The following is a 24,480-nucleotide window of genomic DNA, read 5'->3' as shown; positions in this document are numbered from 1 at the left end:
TAAAACAAATATAAAAAGTACATAAAAAATGGTTTACATACAACTTAATTTATTTAATTTCAAAAACAACCAACACATGATAGGAAAAATATTGTTTTGCTCATTTGTGACCCTTTGTTCGAAAAGCTCCTGCAAAAAAAAAGTTCGAGCATGAAGCTGCCGCACTTGCTTGAACTGATCTGATTGTTTGCACACAAATTACTCTTGTGTTTCGTCAAGTCCAAGGTGAACGGCGACCCTGCCTGACACTGCTTCCGCTTCGTAATTAAATTCTGAGCTGAGTTGCGTGAACCTGGTTTTGTAGCGAAATTAAACTTGTGCTCGTTTCTAACCTGATTTCAGTTTTACAGCTTTAGTTTTTAGTTTGTACTTTTTGGAAGCGGAACGTTTTGATGAGTTATCGGTTGGACTTCTGATTTCGCCGTTCCACTCTGCTAAGCATAAATCTTGCCCATTACTAACAAATACACACTCGATTTGAAGGCTACTATTAACTCTCGCTTTTTAAATATAAACAAGAAAACCTCGCTTTCTAAACAGCTGGTATCATAAAATGAACAGTAAGTTGTTGTGCTTGTTGTTTTATACATTGAATAAATTTTCATATTTCTACTTCAGTTTCATTGTTTTAAAATAGCATTTGTATTATATATAACAAAACATTTTCCTTAAAACAGTCATAAAAACATTTTACATATTTTGAGAAAAAGTTAAAGTTAAACTATTTATAAGTTTCAAATTAAAAATTTGGTTTATTTCCGGTTACCAGATCTATTTATCAAATAAGTGTGACTGACTACTTATTAAAATATTCTTCTTAGAAAAAAATCAAGTGAGTTTTTTAATGAAGCCAGTTTTAAATCGTATTGTGGTTAGAACCAAAAGTAAATGTGTTAGTAACTATCAAACAACCTAATAATTGTCAAAACAAGTAGTTTGAATCACCCTAAATAACTTTACTATAAAGAAATAAAATGTTACTTATATAAAAGTATTCATATATATAGATATTTTTAACTAGCTAATAACATTATAAAATAAACTAAATATATAATCCAACACCAGATGACGCACTTCACCACCAAGGGATCCAAGCATCTGCATTGCAGCACGTTCAAGTGTCGCCCCACCACCTCATCAACCCGCAACAGCTGGTCGGCGGCCTCAACCACGTCACGATAGGGAATCTCCCCACACTGCAACCGCATCACGCCAAACTGCCTACGATCAGGGACCCGGAGTGGCTCAAAGTTGAGGTTTTAGATTATTTTGTTGCTTTGTCAATAATGATGTGTTTATTCAAGATGTAAAACCAAGCAAGAAATTTTGAGTTGCAATCAAACTTTTTGTTTATTTTGGTTATAAGTTAGTTTTCTTTATATTGGTTTTAAACTACTATTTAAGTGTTATAAGAAACCAAAAATCTTGGCAACCTTAAGGCACTGCGTTTACTTGTTAATTATTGTGAAATATACGCTGGGTTAAATTTTTACTTGGTAACTTTAATTAAAGTTGACAAGATTTGCAAAATTAAAGTTATAGTTTCACTGCATAATTTTTTTAGTTGATTATTTTATAAATTTATTCTTTCAAGAGTTTATTTTACAAACTAAGTTTCGGTCAAAGACCTCGTCAGTGCTTAAATAAATCTAAAAAGATATGTGACAGTTACGGAAAATAGCATTTTTGACAATTAAATTAAAATGAAAACAAATTTCTACTCAAAATTTTTACTTGAAGAACTAAACAAATTAAGTTTTAATATTAAGATTGAGTTTAAGGTAAAGTTTAAATTTCAATTAAGTTTTAAAATCAATATAACAACAATAATAATAATAACAGCTGTATGTAGCTTTCATTTTTCTTCTAGTTTGATTATTTTATAGTAAGTTTTTGTAAGTGCACCAAAAACTTTTATAATTTTGTAGTTTTTTATAACAATAATTGGGTTTTTTAAGTTTGAATCCATTTAAAAAACGTTTTATTTTGTATTTTGTAAGCTTTAATTCTGGCTAAAGTTTTTTCTAGAATGACATAGTAAAAAAAATACTATATTGATAGTAAAAACCTCACTTCAAAGCTAAACATTGTTAATAAAAATAAATTATTGACATTTGGTTTTATGTATAATTTTCACTTGCAAACTACTAGGTAAAATAAATTATTTCTTTATAAATTACTTAGTTCCTGTCAAACAGTTCTCATGTAATTCATGGTAGAAGCCCAGGCTTGTTTTTTAACTTGTACCCACTACAGTTTTGAACAATTCACACATTATGAATGTTACAACAAACACACAGGTGTGCAGGGAATTTCAGAGGGGCTTGTGCAAGCGCACGGACGACTGCAGGTACGCCCACCCCGAGAAGCACATGCAGGTCACCGACGGGAAAGTCATCGCCTGCTACGACGCTCTCAAGGTACATTGTTGAGTTGAATTTTGTTTAAAAAACATGTAGCTTGCATACATGCATTGTCAGTGAGTGTCCGTTATAACCAAATAAAAGTGTATTGAACACTAATACTGTCAAAGTGAAAAGTTTTCAATATTAAATGTTAATCGGTAGACTGTAGAAATTGACTTATAATTGTGATCGTTTTGTTTTCACGTCATACTAATTGTAAGTCTTCAATATTAGCAAGAACCTAATAAAAAAAAATATTTCTACCACTAATTTGACATGATAAAAATAAACTTGATGTTCGTCTATTTTTTCAAGATTTTGAGATTAAGAAAAAAGTGTATAAAACAACCTCACTTAGGTAGCCCAAGTCGAATCTTGGTTTACAAAAAGTATTTTAGTTTGAAAAATTTAAAACATTTAAATTGGTTATAAATGTGTTTTTAATTGTTATAAGCTCAGCATATTACTAACAACTGAAGTTAAGTAATTTAAGTGCTTCAGCGTCATTAATATAACCAGTGCGTGAATGAGTGTTATGTTTGCCTTTGATCGCACAAACATGATCTCTTTTGAATTCTATCAGTTTCATTTTTTTGATTGTTTTAGCTTTGAAACATGTTTGTTAGAAAGCCTTTAAAGAGTTCAAAGCTTTAGTTTTATCTGGACAAAAATCTTGCATGTTTAAATTTAATTATTCATCACGAAGTTGTCCTCTTTTCGGTTCACTTATTAATATTTAAAGCAAGCGAAGACAGTGTTGCGCCTGAAAAATAATTTTTAATAGCTGCAAAGTTAATTTGAATTATTCAGAGCCCGTTTCAGACGACGTTTGGTGTAATTGCTTTAATCATGCAACTTTTTATCAAAATTGTTTATTTCGTGCATGCTAGTTTGAGCCGAGGCCTGTGAGAATTTCAACTTATGCCGAAAGTCTGTTTATTGTCAATTGTGCCAGACGCAAGAAAATTTACATCAAACGCGTGGTTTTGTTGAAAAGCGATGTAATTTTTAACATGAACGTTGTGCAAGCATATGCGTGTATTATTTCAATGCATAATTGATGTTTTCATAACACCGAAATTAAAAAGTGTGACGCAAGTTGGGAAGTGTGACATCTTGAGCAAGGAAATTCGACAAAATCCCGCGTTGAACCGCGATTAATTATTCATTAAAAAATGTTTCCAACAACGCACCTTGAATTAAAATCTCTCCTTGGTGTTGCTAAATGGTAGCAGCAGTAGTAGCAGCAGCACCGCGGTCGAATGGCCGCTAAACTCACAAAACTACTTGAACGACTTTCGGCCGATGGGGGTTGTTTGCACAGAAAGTCTCTTTTCGCATGTTCTTGTTTGCACAGCGCGCCTTTGTAGTTCACCAACATGTCAGGTAATTTGCTCGAGCATTTCTTTCGGTTTCATAGAATTTTTGAACTTTTGCGCAATTTCTCATCCTTATCTAAATCTCGCCGTTTGTTCGGCTGTCAAATTTGGAATGGACAAAGCGGTTTTGGTTAAGTTCTACGCTTGTTACACGTTGAAGGTCTTTTGTATCAGTCTTGAATGATTATTTACAATTCTTAAGAAGCTTGTTTAAGTGTATGTAACAAGAAATAGTAGTTAATTGAAATGTTTTTTTTTTTTGAATTTTGTTTTAACTGCTGCAAAATAAAAATAAATTAAGTTGTGCCAAAACTTAAGTTCTTCCGGATCAAAAAGTTTGACTTTTACAGTTTTTGACCAGTTTTTATTCTTATAAGAATAACAAAAAACCGGGTGCTTGTAACGAACAAAAATACTTGTCAAAACACCAGCAATTGTGTTGCCTTAATCCGATTATTTTCCATCAGTTATCCTTCTTTTAACATACCAAAGTTAAGTTTGCATAACATTACAACGTTTCTGCCTAGGTTCACAATGTTTTCAACATGTGTCACTGATTTTGCTAATGATAAAATGCAGTTGATCAAATGTGCTGATCTGGTTAGAACATTGCGAAAGCTACGTATCATGTTTTGATTTTGCTGATCTTTTAAAGTTTGCAGGCTTGTTCGAACGTTTAAAAGAGTAATTATAATTGCCATTATCTCATTTTCTAATGTATTAATTAATTTATTTTTAAATTTTATTTCAAAAGCTAGTTTTAGTAATTTTTAGGCTTGATTAATCCTACTCATTGTATAAAAATCGTGTTTATATACTTTTCTTCCTGAAACCCAAAGTAACAGCCTAATGTAAAGATAAACTTCCTCAAATTTTTTAGCATGCTTATCTAATAATTATGAAACAAAGATAGAAATGAGCTTTTAAGAACTGAAAACATACACTAAGAATTACTTAATATTTTAAGAGCTTTTTCTTAATATATTGAAAAAAACAATCTTAACTCAAGATATTTTTGTTCGCTTAAATAACTTTTTTATAAACTAAGATTATATTTAGTTTAAAGAACTTAAAGTAAATACATTTAAAGTTTTTACAATTATCTAAGCTTAAGTATTATATTATTTAATGAAAACTCTTGATTGTTTAAGGTAATCTTTGTTGTTCAAACTGCAAGTAAACTCAAATAATGAAAATAGTGTTTGCACACTTATCCTGCAAATAACTTAATCTCTACTATTCTACTAAACAAAAATACATTATGTCGAGTTTCGAATTTAAGATAACTACTATTTAAACTTTATTTGTTTTATTTACTGTTTCATAGTTTTAATATGAATTAAAGCTATCGAGTAGAAATTAAAAAATTATTTATATCAACATATATTAATACTATTAATAGTTATGTTTGTTTTTTAATCTATAAAGTGTGATATACTTAACAAAACCTGTTAAATTTTGAACATTACACGAACATGAACTGAATTTAATGACCTGCCACTACTGTCTGAAACAATTTGCTTAGTCTTATGTTTGAATAGATTATATATGTATGAGTCTGCGGCCCTAAGCCGGCGACACTCACAAGAAACGGGTGCCAAAGTTGAATTGAAAAATTGTCTAAATTATCACAGCTATTAAACTGTGTTTGCATTTACTCTGTCGCTTGTTTATTATTTTATAAAGTGGTATTAAATTTTTGAATTATGTTGCTAAGGTTATGAAAAATTAAATTATGGGTAAATGTTGCTTATGATCAAAGTTCTTAATCAAAGATTGTTTGAAAAAAGAAATTTTGCAAAATTCAAACGAGAAAACAAGTAAAAAAACTAATAATTTCTTACACATTGTTTATTTATATACAAAAACAGCCAAAAGAGTAGAAAACTTAATTTAGAAAAAATTGAAGGATTGAAACTTTTTGTTTGTAAGTTTTTATTTAAGTTGTACTTAATTACGTTAAGAAAGTGCTGTGAAAAAAACACAAAGCCTCGCTTGTTTTGAAAATTCCTGCAACACCACGCTTTCCACACACACACACACGTCTAATGATTATTTAATGAGAACAAACTCTAAAAGCTGGTTTTCAATCTGCGAATTAATTGGAACAAAAACTCCGAGCGTTGTTTACGAGAGCGCAAACTTGCTACAAACTTGTAGCATACACGTAAGAGTATTTAAAACGAAAACCTCTCTGTGTGCGCGAGCTGTGTACAAAACCTGAATTGTTTACGATGAGAACGTTGCTCCGGGCCATTGGAATACTTCATTGCCTTTTCATTCGTTGGAATGCCAGCGGTATAATTTCAATCGCGCTTCACTGAGTATAACTTCTTTTTTGCCTCGTGGATTTTATGCGATAAAGAAAAGTTTTGTGTCATTAACAAAAAAAGAATGAGATAAGTGATCAATCTTGCGCAGCGCTGTATGACAAAGCAACTGAGCGCTCACGTTAATTAGCTGGCTTTATTGAATTAAAGGTATTATAATTACCAAATGTGTTTAACTCAATTAGGTTGAAGTTTACAGTTTGGTTTCTGCCGCCGCATGCCGAAGCGTTTGAGTAAAACAAAAACGGCCTTGTTGTTGCGTTTTCACGCACTTTTAAATTTTCGCTCAAGCTGCCATTCCCTTGAATTGCGCCAATACATTATTGTGAGGCAATGATTAGGTTATTAAATTTTCATACCTCGCCGTGCTTGTAAAAGTAAATGTTCATTGAAAATGCCGTGCCGTCCCATTGAAAAAAATTAATGTTCTGTCAAAACCGCTCGCCTTTAAATTCCGTGCTCGAAAAGTAATAAATTGGTTCCTTTTGTGCGGAAAGACGTCAAAATATTTATTTTTAATTCGGCAAACACACAGTGTCATGGTTTTTGCGCTCGAAATTTTCCTCAGACTTGGAATTCGATTGTGGTTTTAATTCTCTTTCCTTCTTGGTACAGCACAGTGTAATGCTTGTCTTGGTTTCGTGCGCACGGTTTCTGATGACTGAACTTTTATTTTTAGACTTGTTGTTGTTTTCGCAATACTTTTTTCGCGATACTTAAAACTCCGCGTGTTTGTGTCGAAACAGCGTTGGCATTCAGCGCGACACTGTTTGATATTTGGCGCGACGACGCTTGATATTTTTCGTTAAAAATATCAATTTAATGCCTGTTCCTTGCGCGCTCGAACATTTTTCGGGCTTTTCCATTCAAATTTCCCGTGTTCCAGCAAACACGACGATTTGCTCGAGGCGGGAAGCGGCTCGCTTCATAATTCACCCCAAAAAATATTCTGTGTTTGTTTAAGACCGCCGCAAAAATGGTAAACACAAAACTTTTTTGGTATTTTCCTTTCCGCAACTTTTTTTTTTTTTCATTTCTGGTCAACGCTGGTGTTTTGATTTAGGGCGTGCAGTTTCATTGTCATGCTTTTCAGACTTTCATAAGAAATGTGGGGGTGGAGGTCAGCCGCTTGTCATGTAATGTTCGTGCGACGGGATGGCTGCTACTTGTTCAATTGAAAACATCGAAGTATGTTATATTGCTTCCATGAGTTTATACACAAGTTTATGTTGTGACATTCAAATCAAGTCACGATTGGTATTTGAAAGTTTTTATGTAAAACAAAAGTAATTGAGAACTCTCGTAGTATTTTTAATGCTTGCGGTTTTTTGTTTATAAAATAACTTTACAAGAAATAAAGTTTTGAAAAGTTTTTACAATTAAAATAAAATTTTGAGCACAATTTCATGAAAAGTTTCAAACAAAACATTGATAATTTTCCGGTTCGCACTAACAAGTTTTCATGTGCGAGCACAAAAGTTGCCGTGTCGTTTGAAGAGCTTTCAATGGCGCTACTTCAGCTCGGCCCAAGACTTCTCCATTCAAATCGCTGTTTTATTCCGCGCTGTATTCAGCTTGATTTAGTTTGTGTTTGATTTGTTTGCAGGAAATGTAAAACCGAGCAGTAAAAGTTTATGTAACTTTACTGCTGGTATTCGACGACAACAACTTAGAAAACAATGGGGCTGTAAAGTTGTAAATAGTTTTGAAGGTGTCATCCAACAAAAGCACGTATTGTAACAGATATAATCCTCTGAAAAACAGCTCAAATTTTCTATACTTTTTACATACCATTAACATTCGAGTGAGTTTTTCAACAACATATCTGTGTGAATGAAAAGCCTCTTTTTATTTTAAAGACAACAGACAATGTGCAATTTGAAAAATCCATCTGATCTGAACGCACGAAACACGCGCACGCTTTCACAGCCAGCCTCGAGGATGAAAGCCTTTCAATTAACATACTTTGGTGTTTACCAGCTCGCAAATACACAAGCAGCAGACAATTTAACGTGTGTGTATGCGAGGGGCGCGGCGCGGTACGCGGGATATAAATAGCAATGATCAATCCGCTGCTTGCGCGCTCGCATCCACCGAGATATGTTGGTTGGCAATTTGGAATTTTCTTTTCGTTTGTCAAGTTGAACGGCGAACCTCAAGTTTTTTCGTCACGGCCCGCCGCCCACGCACATTTCAAGGTGTGGAAGTCGGACGCGCTCGGGCGTGACGGAGACAAATGACACGTGACCCGTTGATTATATACTCGCGATTGGTGTGCGCGCTTCTGAATTGTTCGTAGGTGGATGGTAAAGTTTTATTACTCATTTGTTGACGCAGTGGTGTAAGTTTTACGTCTTTGAGTTGGTTCATTGAACAAAATACGTTTTATTGTAAAGTTAAGTGGTTTAAGGTATGTTTAAAGTCTAGTAATTTTTGAACTTTGCTTTTGAAGTTGAACACAATTAGACCTCCTTTGTTTAGTCAGTGAATGAGAGATACGTATTTTTTTAATCTGTTATGATCGTGTACTTAATATCGCATCGGATTTAGGTAATTTAATTATGATTAATCAAAGGTCAAGATGTGTTTGTAATTAAAACGATGTAATATTGCATAACTTACGTGCACTTCTGGTTGGTATTTCTCTTTTGCGCTCTCTCGTGGTTAAATTTTATCTGATGTTAGTTTTTTTGAACTATAACAAGTTATTTAAAAAATCTTGACCTTTACAATTTTGCTACTAATATATACATTCAGGATTTTTCTCAGATTGTGCTTTGATATCTAAATAGTTTTCAGATGTTCATTAGACGTTTATTTTCTTAATAGTATAGTTTATATTTGTATCTTATTATTATTCAAAGCTTTTAAGCTTCTAGTAAAAAGTCTCACATTAAACAGTTTAATTAAAGTTGTTACTAAAAAAGTTTTAGCACTAGCAGATATAAAATTTTAACTAATGGTATTTTTTATAAACATTTAATTTTCCTCAAATTGTTACAAAGTTCTTAATATTTCTGAATCTAATTTTTGAACTAAAAGCTTAAGTTGGTTTGTGAAAGGTTTTCAAATTAAACACTTTAATTGTCCTTCAATATTTTCAATACAATTTCATACATACTTAAGTTTTCTACGTCATTGATATAATGTATATCAGGGGTCGGCAGGCAGTTAGTGCTCGCGGGCCAAATTTCAAGTTTCAAAAAACTTCGCGGGCCGCAGTTTTAGTTTTAGTTACATTTAAACAACCTTCTGGTTTTAGTTTTAGTCACACTTTTAGTTAACTTTTATTAAGTTTATTATTTGGATTTACTTTTACATAGACTATTTATTAAAAAAAGGATTTACATTTACATTAACTAATATACTTAATTCTTAATAAACTATGTACTACTTTTTCCAGTTAATAGTTTAACTTAATATTTACTTAACTTTAAAATAAAACCAAGCTTGAATTACTTTATGAGTGACTTTTATACATTTTTTTTATGTTATCAACTAATTTTTTATAAAAAAAATTGTTAACTATTGAAAATAAATTTTAAGTTTTGAAAAATTTGCACTCTTTTAAAAATTCAGAAATTAGTTTACATAAAAATAAAACCTATTTGTACTGAAGAAACCTAAAACATTTTTTTTACATAATTATTGCTCAAATACTGTATTACTAATTAACTAGTCTTTTACATAGTTGTCACTTTAACAGCAAAAATTTTTGAGTTATATAAAACCAGTCTAAGTTTACTAAAAGTTAAAAAAGCTTAAAAATTGCTGTTAATCAAGCTTAAATAATTAACTAAAATATTATCATTTCATAAAATGAAAATACATGTACAAAATATGTACGTAGCCTAGAATATATTACAATAAATAAACTACACTACAGTAATAAAACTATTATGAGTATTGACAGATTTACTAAAAGTACTTGAAAAATAAATTTCACACAGACCTGAGTTTTCAACAATGTCTTAAACAGGTTTAATTTAGTCTGAGTACACAAAATTCAAAACTAGGCATTTTTTTGCAACCCTGTTTATAACAAAGTTTACAAAAAAAAACGAAGTTTATTAACAGTGAATTAAATATAAACAAAAAAAAAAATAAATGTTATAAGTCAGCTTGAATGTATATTCAAGTTTTTTAAATATTTATAACGAAAAAATTAAAATTTATTAACCCATTAATAAAAAGAAGTTTTTTTTTTTAGCATTATAACAAATGTTAATCGCAATAAAAATTTTGAATTTAAAAATAGTAAATGTGAAATATAAGACGAACTATAAAAATATAAAAACGTTGGTTAGGAGTTATTGCAAGAAACGAAAAAATGCTTACATCAGTTTTAACAAAGCGCATGATTATCTTTAGTAACTACAGACTTATCAGAACAAGTTTTCAAGGCATTTATAAAGTAGCAAAAGTAATTAATAAAAAGGAGATACCGTTTGAATTGAAAACATTTTAAAACATTTGTCTTAGCAACATAACTTGGTACTACAAAAAAACAAGTTATCTATGAAATGTGGTGCCATATAATGACACTTGAAACAAAGTCAAAACTTTTGGAGTTTCAGATAAACGAAAACAACTATAAAAATTTACACAATCTTTGAAACAGTAAACTAATAACATATTTTGACTTTATAGATGCAATTAAAACTTATCAGACAATTTTTTTTCTACAATTTTTAGTTATAAATTAAATTTAGATTCTAAAAAACTTACACAAAAAATTAAGTTAAAGTCTAACGCACATTTACAATCAAAGTTTTCTGCGTGCAATAGCTTGATTGAAGTTGTTTTTTTTTTTTTGTAAATTAAGTTGTATCACAAGTTATGAAACAACGCAAAAAATGGCAAAGAATTAATAATTAAATTAATGAAGAAGGATCATTTGAATCGCATACGAAAAAATTATATTGTTCATATCTGCATCTGTAGCTTAAAAAAAAGACATTTAAAACTCTTTTTTTTTTAATCTCAATTTCCAGGTTTTTGTACCCAAATTGTCAAATTCAAGGTATTACGTCAACATTAATTTTTCACACTTATAAATTAATATAAATAATATTTCAAAGTATAGCAGCTGCAAGACTTAAAACATAAAATATATTATAATCATAACCATAACTGTGAATATAACATAACATAAATCATAAGTTTGTTTGACACTCTTCAAAGCAAAAAGTTTTGAATAAGTGCCAAAAACTAGCCTGATAACTTAGATTTAAATTTTAGAACAAAAAAAGCAATTCAAGCTAAATACTAAAAAAATGTCTAAATTAGCCTGAAATTTGAAAAGTATTCAATGACTAACTTAGTCCAATATTGTGGCAAAGTTAAGTTGCTTAATTAATTGAATTTGAACTATTTTGATTAACAACTTTTAAATTTATTAATTTTACCATCACTAAATATAATATATCTTAAATACGTAATTACAAAAAATAGCATATATATAAGGGTGGAAAGCAAAGAAATAAATTCGATCTACCAAAAACTTTTGTTTGAAAAATGAAACTGTATACATACCAATTTAAATAACAAGTAAATTTTTATTTCTGCATATATACTGTTTTAAAAGTGTTTGTAAACACTAAGATTTTCAAGTAGAAAAAAAAAATTATACATATGATTAAACTTCACTTAATCTAACTTAAGTATTTAAAAATAAAGGTTTAAAAAATGGTTCAAAACATCTGTGTACATTGGTGTGTATAGTAATTAATTTAAATTGCACACAATCCTTCTAAAATTTAGTATGTATTAAATGGAAAATAAAATAAACCTATTTATTATTATGCTATTTTAAATGTTTTTGTGCACACTTAAATATAAATTACTGTGATAAAACATTTCTAAAAAATGTAGGTACTAATTACATGTTAAACAAAATACCTGAACTATACAGAATGAAATTTTAGTTAATTAGTGTGCATTACATAGAAAGCATTTGCGTTTAATTTGTTATATAAATAACTAACTAAATGATATATAAATAACCTACTGCATCCAAGCACTTCGTTTTTCAGCTAATAATTTACAGATGCAATAAGAAAGTTATTGTGAAACTGATATAAGATCACTTGTCAAATGCTAATCTGTCTTTTTAACATTTTCAAGTTAAAGTATGTAATAAAGTCTTTTAGTTGTTTTAAAATGTTATTTAGGGACTTAAAACGATATCAATCAATCTAAACCAAATTCCCGAAAAAAAAGTTTACGAAAATTTATTTTTGCTCAGCGGGCCACATTTAGTAGCTCGCGGGCCGCAGAAATTTCTCTCGCGGGCCGCATTCCATTTAAAAAAATAACGTGCTCGCGGGCCGCAGATTTACCCTTCGCGGGCCGCATTTGGCCCGCGGGCCGCAGTTTGCCGACCCCTGATGTATATAATTTGTTGAACAAAGTACTTTTAATTGTGAGTGTTTCAAAATTTTTTATAATGAAATAATGTTGAAAAGAAGAACTATAATTAGATTTCGAACTTTATATATATAATAAACGTAATTAATAAAATGTAGTTTAATTACTAAGTATTAATCAACAAATATAAGTTTATTGATTTTTTGTTTATTTAATGAAAAAAAAAACATTTTACCTTGTAATGATTTTTCTACGATTCTTAAACTAATTAGCATTTGATTACTTTTGACAAATGTTCATATGCATTACTTTAACATCGTTTTTTTTGGATGTTTTTGTTGTCTAAGTTACAGATACATAAGTAAATATATTTTTCGTTTATACGCAAAGTTTATTTCGTAAAACATTATACTACTTTTTGTATAAATAAGAACATTTACAACTAAGTTTTAAATATATAAGGTGGTGGTTTTATTTTAGATTTTAAATATGCTCTTCTTGACTAATAAGTTTTTTAATTATAGTTTTTAGGAACAATTAAGTTGTCAACAGAATATATAATTTGATTATGTTTATAATTTGGTTAGTAAGTTCAAAGTTTAACATTAAATATTTAATTTAATCTTGATATTTCACTTAACGTTTGTTTTCTTTCGACACAAAAAATCTTTATGATTGTTTAAACAATTTATACTCTTACTGTCTACCGTGCCTTTTCCATATTTTAGTTTTTGTTAAAAGATTTTAACCACTTGGTGGTAGTAAAGAGCATAACACTTTTTTCTGCATAATTTAGGGAGCTATATAAAGTTTTTGAATTAAAAAAATATATACACATACTTCTTGAAAGAATTTTTTCAGCTTCTTGCGGATCGATTATTTAAATAATATTTTTAATATCTTTATTAATTGTATTATGTTTTAATGATTATGTAATTAGTATTTTCCAGACATATCATAAATTTTAGTTCTAGAGTGTTAACCTATAAAATCCAATAAAAACTTTCAAGTGCTTGATACTTTGCCTTACACGTTCACCAACCGTATCGAAAATAATTTGGTCTTTTCATTACAACTTTTCATCAAAAACATTTGTTGTTTTATTTTATTTAAGTCAGTTGTTTTTACGATTTTTAGAAATTGCGCTCATTTTATTACTAAATTTAAAAAATACTTTAATATTAATTTACTAAAAAGTAGTAAGTAGTGCGCTATTTTTTTTTTGTTTTGAAATTTTCTTTGTGAAAAATAAAGACAAATTACAAAGCATCGCATGCTTTTATACCAAAACTTATTTTTGTAATATAATCCTTTTTTTAAATGTGCCATCATAAAAAACGCTGAAAAAGGTTGCAAAATAATTCTATTGTGAAATGTCTCATGTTGCAATCCGATTAGCATTTAAAACAAACTTTGAAATTAAAAACTCGTTTGTGAAGTTTCAAGCTTAAAGTTTATTGTCGAATGGTCGGAAAAAAAACAACTTGCATCTTTCAAAGTACGTGAATAAATCACGTTTTTGGTTTTTTAAATTCAATGAGTGTATGCACTGACAGGATTTACAAAAATCTCAAGTGTGCTCACTTTGTACTGTACTTGCGGGCATAAATAATTTTTAATCTTTGCTTCTTAATAATAATCCGGAAATAATTTTATATTAAAATGCAAATTAAAACCAAAATAAATGCTCTTTTTATAGTTCAATAAAAGCTTGTGTTCAAATTTAAACAAGTCATTTGTTGTGTTCGAAACTTTTAGTAGTTAATCTTTGTAATTAAAAGATTTATCTTTGTTTTGTAATGAACAGCTTACAAAACCAGGCATCAGTCACGCAGTAATGTTTTTATAAAAAGTTTTTGTTTGTACGCCTTGTAATATATGAGTGGAAAATTCTTAAATCAATTAGATATACATAATTTTGATGCTTTTAGTATACTAATTACTATAATCTGCTTGAGTTTCATAACACATGTATGATCATAACAAGCATGTTTGTTATTTACAACAATAATAAGAAAACCGAAACGTCGTCTCGGCCTAATAAATCGTACAAAATGTCGTCTGTCCTGCTTGGTAATTCTATAACATTAAATAGCTTAAATCCGCACATTTAAAACACAAAAAAAACTTTTGTGGTATTTTTTGTTCTGCTGTTGCCTTTGGCCGCTGCAGCATACGAAGTGTAACGTTCACAAATTTAAACGAATTAAGTTTTGTAAAGAAATGATGTTAAGCCAATTTTTATGATAAGTGACGCTTGGTAAACTCACTTAAACTTTTAAAGCAGTTGTGAGCGAATTAATTATTTATGGGCTTCGAATTAAAATTAGATTTTTAAATTGATGTGATTTTTTGGTATGGAAATAAATTTATTACATTAAATAGCTTTTAAGATTTAGGAAAAACAAAAGCTAAGTACTTTTTTTTAATATAAACTAGAATTATATTTTACTCATAAATACAGTTTAATGCGATAAAACCTTATGTAATCTTTTCATACTCTCATATATATGCATTGCATATGTATAAGGAATCAACGTTTGAAATTAAAAAAAAAACATGTTTTGTATCTAGGTTAACTTGTAGAAGTAAATGTAAAAAAAAAAACATAATAAAACGTGTTCACTTCAAGTCCGTACATAAATAAGTAGTACACGTATAAATTATTTATTTTCTGCTCAACCCACATATTCTCAAGCCTTTTAGCTTTTTACAGCTTATTGTTCACATGGATTTTCAATGCCTCATCCTGCACTCGAAATGGTTTCATTTGTGCTTAAAAATGCACAGCAGAGATAAATGTTTATAAAGAAATTCTTCTTCAAATGCCAAGCAAACAAGAGAAATTTTTTAAGGCCTTGCTCATAAATATTTGACGCATTATTACATCCAGGCCACACGTCAAAGCATCATTATTTTCTTATCTTTCGCTTTTTGTTTTGCTTTTTCTGCGCGACGAAAAACGCATATTTTGATCGGTCAGTGCGCGTGACGTCGCATAGAAATGTGATTTTCGTTTTCCGGCCTCCTTTGAGCGCTCGCGTGCAAATTCTATTGAAAACATGTCGATTAGTTTTTGCTTGGATTAATGCGAGGCAGGATGTCACTAAAGTAAAAAAAAAAACGCTGCTCGAGAAAAATCATATTGAAAATTGGAGTTGAAGTCGACGGTTCTCAAGTTAATTTTTCATGCAAAAACGATTTTCAGTTGTAATCGAATTATTTTTAAGTTCTTACATGTATTTGTTTTTGAAGACAGTGGATTTGAGTATAAAGCTTGTTTATTTATTTAAAAAACCGTACATTTTCGCGAGAGTATGAAGTACAATAGGGGCGGAGTTTGAAAACTTTTTGTTTGCTTATTTGAGACAACGTTTAATTGAACAAACTTTGCCGTGATTGTTGTGCAAACAGAAGTAATATTTGCATTGTACTCCATAACAATTTTAAATATAATAACACTGGTCTTTTACAAAAACAAATTAATGTTTATCAAAAAATAAAACTAATGAAAACTTTTGTCTAGTGTTGTGCTTTAATTCGAAAAAGCATTATAAACAGCATAAGTTTCATAAAACTTTAGGCTCCTTACTTTATGTAAAAATAAAGTTTGAAATAACTGGCTCTATTGAATTACAAGTAAACTATTATGAAAATTATGAAATTAAACAAGTAAAAAATTTTTTTGTTCTGTATCTATTTAAAAAAGTAAAATATTGTCTTACAGATTAAAAAATTTTGATCAAAATTGTAAGATATGCTAAAGGTGTCTATCTTAAATCTAAAACAATTGTGGTGTGTCTCAAACTCAGTCAAAATAGACGTAGAAGCATGTGGTGCTTTACAAACATGCAAATAAATACCCGTATAAGGAAGTGCAGAAACGCTGTGGCCTGCATTGCGAGCAGCGCCAGAATATTCGTGTATCAGCTTCGAACTCGCGACCTCTTTTAATTATTCACCAGCCACCTCGTTATCGGCTTTTCATCTTGCTGATTCCACACCGAAAAAACAGTGTCAGTAATGCCTTGCGCAAGTTCAGGTTTTAATAAAAGTCGTTTTGATTGAGCTGGCGAAAAAAAGCTCAGCGTCGTAATTACAAGTTGTGTTTGCCTTGTATTAGCTGATGCGATGCGCGGATTTGGTTTGTTAATGAGTAACTAGACAACTTTTTTTTTCATTGTTACGAAGGTTATTTTGCAGAACTAGTTTTTGATGCTATCTATATGAAACAGCGCAGCAATTAAGTTTGTAATTTCAGAAGTTTGGAAAACCGAGGCAGAGGTTTTAAAGTTTTATTTTTAGTTTTATATTCTTCAGCTATGCGTTTCAGGCTTTATGAGATCAGCTTACAGCTTTTGTTTTCTTATAAACTTGTAACCAAATATCCAGAGTGAAATTGTCTTCAGTTGCAACAGAATGTTGAAAAGTTGCTTCTTCTAGATTTTTTGTTTATGCAGTGAATATTCAATACATTTATCTTTTGAAAAAAAAAACGCTTCCGTATTTTACTTTTGTGTTGACATAGTTTTTATGCCTACCTTCTTATATTTTCCAAAAGAAAAAAAACAAGTATCGGTATTGTAAAGAAAAAATTATCTTAAAAGTATTTACATGCGCGTTCAAAATCGATATTAATGTCTGTATTTTGTTTATACACGCAAAACACATCAATGCTAGGTTGAAGTCGGTGTAGTATAAAGGCGAAAACGTTCGCTAAAAAGATTTTCTTACAGCCGAGAATCTTGTTTTACAACCAAGCGCGTAATCAGCATTTGCCATGGGACCTTTAATTCGAATGTTCTCATGTTTTTTCGTTGGAATTTACAAGCTTGATAAGTTTTATACACCTTTTAATTAGCACTAAAAAGATTTTTTTTTTGTTTAAAAATACAACTGCGGTGTATGTAAGCTTTTAAGAAAGGTTTTTATCGCATTTATTGTGTTGTTACTAATACTTTTCTCATTATGATGCGGACTATTTAGCTCGCTTAGCCACAAACAGTATCAGAATCGATAAGCTTTCAGAGACGTTTTTCTAACTTGAAATTCTACATTAGGCTCAAGTGGTGTAAACAACGCGTGTAGTTTTAGCACAGATCCGCTCTGCTTTATGTAATCTCAAGGAAAAAAATCGTGTGGGCTTACAGTGAAAACAAAAAGTTAGTTTTTACATTGTTCAACGCGAAACAAAACGAGGTGTATAAAGGCCTGTGTGAAAGTAGTTTATTGAGATGGCAGTGTTGTGTAGCACAGGTGAATGGCGGCGTTGTTGTATGCTTCATGTACTTCCTACAAGCGATACGTGTAAGAAGTTCACATTTTTTCCTCTCGCTTGTTTTCGCTTGCAGCACACCGAGTCTTGTATTGTTTTCATGCATGTGTGTGTGTGAGTGAGGCTTAACATCAAGGCTGAAGCATCTCTGAAGCGGTGTTGAAAAAGTTATTGTTGAGTTTGTTCTATATCAGTTAGAAGGAGTATTGTTAGCTAGATAGCTTTTACAGAAAGAGCTGTTGGTTGGTCTTGTAACTAATCATATGAAAATATTGATTCGAGTCTGTAAGCTTTAGAAAACATTTTAATTTAGATATTAAGTTTTTGCTTTTTTAAAGTTTACTGACCCAAAATTGTAATACAATTTTCTTCAAACCTTAGCAAAAGTATAACTTGGTATTATATATTTTTTGAATTTTTTTAGTGTTAAAATGAAATAAAAAAGTAAATGACAAATAAGTTTTTGTTCATTATATAAGTTTTTAGAATAGATTTTTGTTTCAAACTATTAAAATTTACACAGATTTGTAATATTTTTATTGCAAATAAAGCATCAGCATTGTGTAACAAAAAACTTTTTGCAAAAAAAGTTTAAAGTAAGTTGATTATAATTGATACTAGTTGCAGTTAATATTTTTTAATTTTTTTTTCTTTAACATTTAACAAACGTAATTTTCGATAAAAAATACTCAATCTATTCGTTGTTTTAATTTTAACTCATAAGCTCATTTAAAAAAATCTCAAAAAATACTGATCACAATGCTTGATATTGATTTTGAGAGTTTATTATTAGTTATGCTGAAAAGCAAACAAAACAGCAACACAAGATTCATAAGCCTTGTAGGAAGCGCACAAGCTTCACTTTGCTTCATTAACAATTCGCTTTAATGTGACGTCATAAAGCGAGCTGTAAAAGAAGCTAGCGAAGGTTGTCATCATTAAGACGCTTATGGGAATTTATATAAGAAAAAAATATAACAACACACTACGAGATGACAGATAATCTCCCTTTGCGTTTTTAATAAAAACTTCACAGACGAAACTGGCTTGTTAAAAATTTATGAGCCTGTCTAACTGCGAGTACCTGCAAAAGTAACCCATTTCAGTTCTTATCTACATTGAGATGTTCGACTCTCTAATTTGACTGTCAGCGCTCAAAGTACAGCTGCGCGTTGAAAATAAAAATAAAACTGTTCGCGCACATCAGCTCCGACTTTGTCGACTGAATTGAAACTGACTGAAAACTTTCATATTTCGCCACTCTGAAGCATACTCGAACAGCTTCACACAAGCCTCTTTCCGAGCGCATCGCGGGCACTTCTGAATTTAACGGATCAGCTTCAAGCCTTTTAAGCGCTCTGCAATAATCACTTTTTCTTTTTGATGACCGCCAAAAATGTGCGCAGAAGCGTTTTAAAAGCAACCGAACCCTGTTTATTTAGTCTGTGCGGGTCTCTCTCAGCTAAAAAGCTCAGCTTTTCTGTGTACTTAATACTTTGTTTCAATTCGCAAAACTTTTCCCGAGTATCAAATATTCATCAGGCGCACAAGATAACTTTAATTTCGCGTGCATTCGTAATTTTGATAAATTTCTCAAAATAAATAAGTAATGTGATTTTGGCTGGGGATTTGCTTTTTCAGCTAAAACGTTCGCTCTGATGGAATTTGTATATTTTTATTTAGTTCAGTTTTTCATGTAAGCTATACCCAATGGACGTAATAATCATATTGAGTTCCTAGGCTTCTATTAACTGTATGATAAAAATAAATTACTTAAATAAAAAACTTAGGGGTTCGTTTGACAATGTTAACAATTTTTTTTCGTAATGTTGTAAGAAACAAAACAGCATTTAGTATTTGAATACGTTTGGTAAAGTTTCAAGGAAATTATTAACATACATTTGTCATAAATACTGCTTGCATACAAAATACAAGATAATAATACCCTCAGGGCTCGTAATGAACGCTTCAATAAGTAGAATGTTCGCTTAAACTGCTTAATATTCTTTTGAGAAAATAAAAACACATAACAAAAGTTAATATTATACATAAAAGTTGTTGGTACTAAGGTGAAACTCTCTCAGATAAGTGAATTTAGACTTTTAAGAACTAAATCGTATTAGTTTTATTGTACTTGCAAAACGAAATAAGATATATTTATAACTAATAATTTAAGTTTAATCTAAATTAGTACGCACTTTTTAAGCCTAAAACAAAAACTTGGCTTTTTCTGTATATGATAAGTTATTATTTAAATTTTTATGCTTTATATTATTATTGCATATCAAAAAAAAAAACAAATAAAATATATTTAGTTGCAACAAAGTTACAACTTTCTAGTTTTTAAGCTGCATTATTTTATAAAATCTTATTTAAACTGTAAACTTTAAGTCGAGCAAAATAAGTTGTGAAAAATTTTTAGCTTTCTTAACTAGCTTTAGACCCGTAGACTAATAGTTGAGAGCGAATAAATGTACAAACTTAGAGAACAATTTTACCCAATACAAATAAGAAAAACTCATTATAGAAAAAAAAAAAGTCGAACAAAACTGTACTTCTTGTTTAAACTCTGACTAAACTTATTTGTTCTCAGAAAAAAAACTTTGCTTAAGCTAGATTTAAATTAAAAAATATTACAATCTAACCGTTACATATTTTATTAAACTCCAAACACGCGTCAAATATTTGTCAAAAAAATCTTAACGTTTCTATCACTGACCAACAGGGCAAGTGCAAGCGAGAAAGTTGCAAGTACTTGCACCCGACCAATGTCATCAAGCAGCAGCTGGAGTTCGCCGGAAGACAGACTCTCATCAACAACAGGGCCATGCTGCAGCAATTAATGCCGCAGACCGCGGGTCAGCCCGCCAACATCGTGCAGCCGGGCGCGACGCAGATCCTGCAGCCGGGACTGGTCGGCTACGAGGTACGTTTGAATTGAGAGTGGCGCGCAACGGTTTTGCTGCTGAAAAGCTAAATATTTGTGTGCAGCTACATATATATATATATATATTGCGCATATACTGTTGTCTGCTGATACTTGTCTGCATTTAAAAAGTAAATTCACTCGAGTTTTGATGTTTTAACATGTTTTTTTATTTTTTGTAATGTCCGATTTTTCATAGGTATAAAACTGTTTAACTTGTTAAGCTGAAACTTTTAGATTTTTAACGTTTCAGTACTAATTGTTAATTAAGGTTAATGGTGTATAAATTATCTAAATACCCATTAAAATAAAGTATACAATAAGAAGAAATTGCTTATATCTATTTTGCTTTTTTTTCTCAATTTAGTTTAACTGTTGGAATTATTTAAAAATGGATTTAGTTTTAGTTTACAATTTTGTTATTTTCGTTAAACTGGTTTATTAAGTGGCTTTGATGTAGTGTCGTAATTACGGTGTTACATCGCTGAAGCTGTCAATTAAGTCTTAGAGAAATTTTAAAGCTTGCTTATTAGTGTTTATCAAAATAACGTTTGTTGAGAAATGGCTTTAACTGGGTTTTAATAAACATATATACATAAAAGGCGTTTTATAGCTTATTTCTAGGTTGCTTTTACCATTCAAAGTTTAGTTGCACAGAAAAATTTTTGCTTACCAATTTATAGTTATTTAATTATTGATTAATTTAACAATACCAGCATAAAATAATTTAAACTAAGTTAAGTTTTATGTTTTTTTTCATAAAAATATTAAGTTTAGTTTGCAGCAGTCGTTTATTTTTCATTATGTATGCATTTAAGGTAAAATGTAAAAAAAATCTAACTTTAAAAATAATTTATATTTTTCCTCAAAAAAATGTTTTTTAAAATTAATTAAAATATCAATTAGACTAGTACAATAATTTTTTTTAAATAACAGTTAATTTAATTAAAATTTCTAAATTGACAATTTTTGTTTTTGCTTAACGTAAAACAATCAGTTCAAAACTTTAGCAAAACCCTTATAAACAACAATTAAAACTAACATAGCAGGCGTAATTAGCAAAAATATTTTTTGTTCAAAAGCAATTTATACATATCTATAGTCACCCCTCATATATGCCGCTTGCACTTATTTCTCTTTTTTTTTTCAACCAATCAGCAAGTGGCGGGCACCAGCGCTCAACCAATAGGAGGCCTGCAGCACCTCTCCGCCAACCCGGCATTGTACCAGCAGCTACCCGCCGGATACCAGCCGCTGATAGCAAGCAGCCACCAGCTCCAGCATGCCGCCAGCGCGTACAATCCTGCCGCCGGTAATTGTCGTAATAATTTGTACTTTTTTGTGCGCAGAGAAAACGCGCGTCAACTTTGCGCACAACTGTTTGGACTTTTTTTTTTTTGCGAAAAATATTCAGGGGTCCTTTTTTGGATGTTGTAATAGTTGAAGAAAATTTAAACGCCAAGATGGTGGTTGTCTCAATAGTAAAGGTTGAGTGAAAAAAATAGCAAATTAAGAAGTAATTGACTAGTTTTAGCTAACATACTTCAAAGCTATTAGTCGAATAAATCATCTAACGATAAAAGATCTTTATTTTTCTTGAAACAATTACATTTTCTACTGCAATAAATCACTTGTCCACTAATCGAAGATAATTGAAAATTCAGTTGTGCCAAAGATGCGCTTTTTCTTTTTTTTTAATAGTAAATTGCTCGCTACTCTATGTTTCAGTGTTTTATTGGATGTAATTATTTGAAAAATTACCACGATTGTTTACTTGTAAAAAAATAGCATCAAGGCTAAATTGCAGCTGATGATTTAATTACGCTCTCATAAAACGTCTGTTTGCACTGAGTAGCCAGCCACATACATACATGTAGTCTTATTTTCAAACGCGCACAAAACTTAATTTACTGCTTTAATTTATTGCTAGTTGCTTTTAGTGCTTATTTGTATAAAGAGGCTTACGTGTAAATTGCTTACCGATTAATTGTCAGTCAAGCTGAAGCTTACAGCTTGCTTTTCAACGCTCTCTGTTTTGTTTTCAAACCTTTTCAAAGTAGCAATTGCTCGAATAGCAAAAACATTGATAAAAGGGTAACCTTGATGAACAGTTATTAAGGTGGTAAAAAGTTTTGGTTTTGTAAAAAAAAAAATTATTCATTTCAAAAGAATCAAAGTGTTTAGTTTGAAAAGTTTAAAGTTATAATAACGAAAACAAATAAAGATAATTATTTTACAAATTAGCATTTAACTTGACTCCAAACTTTAGCATCAAAGACAAGTAATGAAATAAAATTTGAACTTCATAGGTAAACTTCAATTAAGGCATAAAAATGTATGCAAAGTAAATCAGCCACTTTTATTTTTTATTAAAAATACAAAAACTTTTGCCAATTCTCATTAAGCATAAAAAAGGGGAGTGAAAAAATTTGAGCGAAAATAAACCTTTCAACGCCAAAACACGAACACTAGCGATTTAGAGCCAAAAAATTACTTAACTTTCAAAAAAAAATTTTTTGCAGGTTTCATGGCGCAACCCCAGGTTATTCCCCTGTACCACTTGGGGCAGCAGCAGCCGCAACTGTTGACGCACCTGCAGCCGCAGATGATGCTGCCGACCCAGCAGGCGGCGGCAGCGCAAGTCACTCAGCAGCAGCAGCAACAGGGAAGAAACGATCGGCTCGAGGTTGGTTTGAAGAAAAGTCGCAGTTTTGCTGTGATTTTCACACGATAATGGTTTCGGGTCGTTTTTTCAATGGCTGAAAATTACAGCAGTTTAATTTTTAACTTTAATTCGGTTTTTGGTTTGTGCCTCTTCGGCCTTTTAATTTTTGACTTTTAACGGCTTTTGAAATTTTGCTTTCCAATAATTGCTTTAGTTTTTTTTTCCTACAAATTTTTGGTACTTGTTAACGAGTTTTGTTTGTTTTAAAGAGTGGTGCTTGCTTTATGTACATTACACACACACACATACGCTTGTTTGACTAACATTTTTCACACGTTTTTCGCTTTTGGAATCTTCTAATTGTAATTGATTGATCACTCGGAAGGGTAATTATCATGTTTTATGCGGCTCGATGTTCGTCTGAGAACAGAAGCAAAGTGATCGAGGAAGATCACCGGATAATGAGGGGAAAGTACCGCCTAATTGCCCCAGACGCCGAATCCCTTGTATTGCATTAGCGAAGTAAAAAGTAGATATCATCATTCACATCGAGCACAAACAGACAAAACACATTTTGCCGCAAAAACTTGCTTTGCTTTGCGCTTGTTTTACTATCAGCTTTTAATCATTTTTCAAAAAGTTGTTTTTTGTTTGCATTCAAAACCAAGAGAAAGGCAGCTTTTTGGGCGTTTGAACTTTGCTTATTTTCACGTTCAGCCGGGCGTGAAAATTGCCTGCCTATGCAAGGTAACTGAACCGTGACGATATCAGCCGCATTTATAAATATCAGCTCCCTATCAAGAGCAGTATTAAAACTTGATCTCAATATTTATACTCGTATTGTGTTGCGCGGTTTTGTTTTGCTTTAAAAGGCTATTTTAAATCCGAGCCATACAAAACTTTATACTGCTCCCTGTCAGTTTTGATTTATTGCCATGGTATTTCTAGGTAGTTTTATTCAAATTTTTTTTTGTATTAGTCTGCATTAATTTATGGTATTTTTTTACAACTGTACAAAGATATCTATTTATAAACCATATATTGAAAGCAAATTCTTCATATTTTTATAAAATTCACTTTAAGCTCTTCGAACTATAAGGCAGGTAAAATTACTAAAACAATAAACAACCG

At 30.7% G+C, this 24,480-nt stretch overlaps 1 protein-coding gene across 6 annotated transcripts in view; it reads left to right on the top strand.

The window, feature by feature from the left end:
* Positions 1 to 346: 346 nt before the first annotated feature.
* Positions 347 to 24,480, top strand: part of LOC145842574 (muscleblind-like protein 2a) — a 36,924-nt gene continuing 12,790 nt past the window's right edge. For all 6 annotated transcript variants that reach the window (XM_082950040.1, XM_082950039.1, XM_082950037.1 and 3 more), the window contains exons 1-6: positions 347 to 560; positions 1,066 to 1,256; positions 2,301 to 2,420; positions 20,484 to 20,684; positions 21,843 to 21,996; positions 23,207 to 23,370. In XM_082950040.1, coding sequence (XP_082806166.1) covers positions 554 to 560; positions 1,066 to 1,256; positions 2,301 to 2,420; positions 20,484 to 20,684; positions 21,843 to 21,996; positions 23,207 to 23,370 — 837 coding nt within the window. In that variant the 5' untranslated portion in view covers positions 347 to 553. The remainder of the gene's footprint in view (positions 561 to 1,065; positions 1,257 to 2,300; positions 2,421 to 20,483; positions 20,685 to 21,842; positions 21,997 to 23,206; positions 23,371 to 24,480) is intronic.

Source organism: Thalia democratica, chromosome 8 (genome assembly GCF_965202585.1).
Source record: "Thalia democratica chromosome 8, ktThaDemo2.hap1.1, whole genome shotgun sequence".
Classification (NCBI taxonomy): Eukaryota; Metazoa; Chordata; class Thaliacea; order Salpida; family Salpidae; genus Thalia; species Thalia democratica.
The sequence above is the reverse complement of the archived record's forward strand: the minus strand, read 5'-3'. Positions and strand labels throughout refer to the sequence as shown.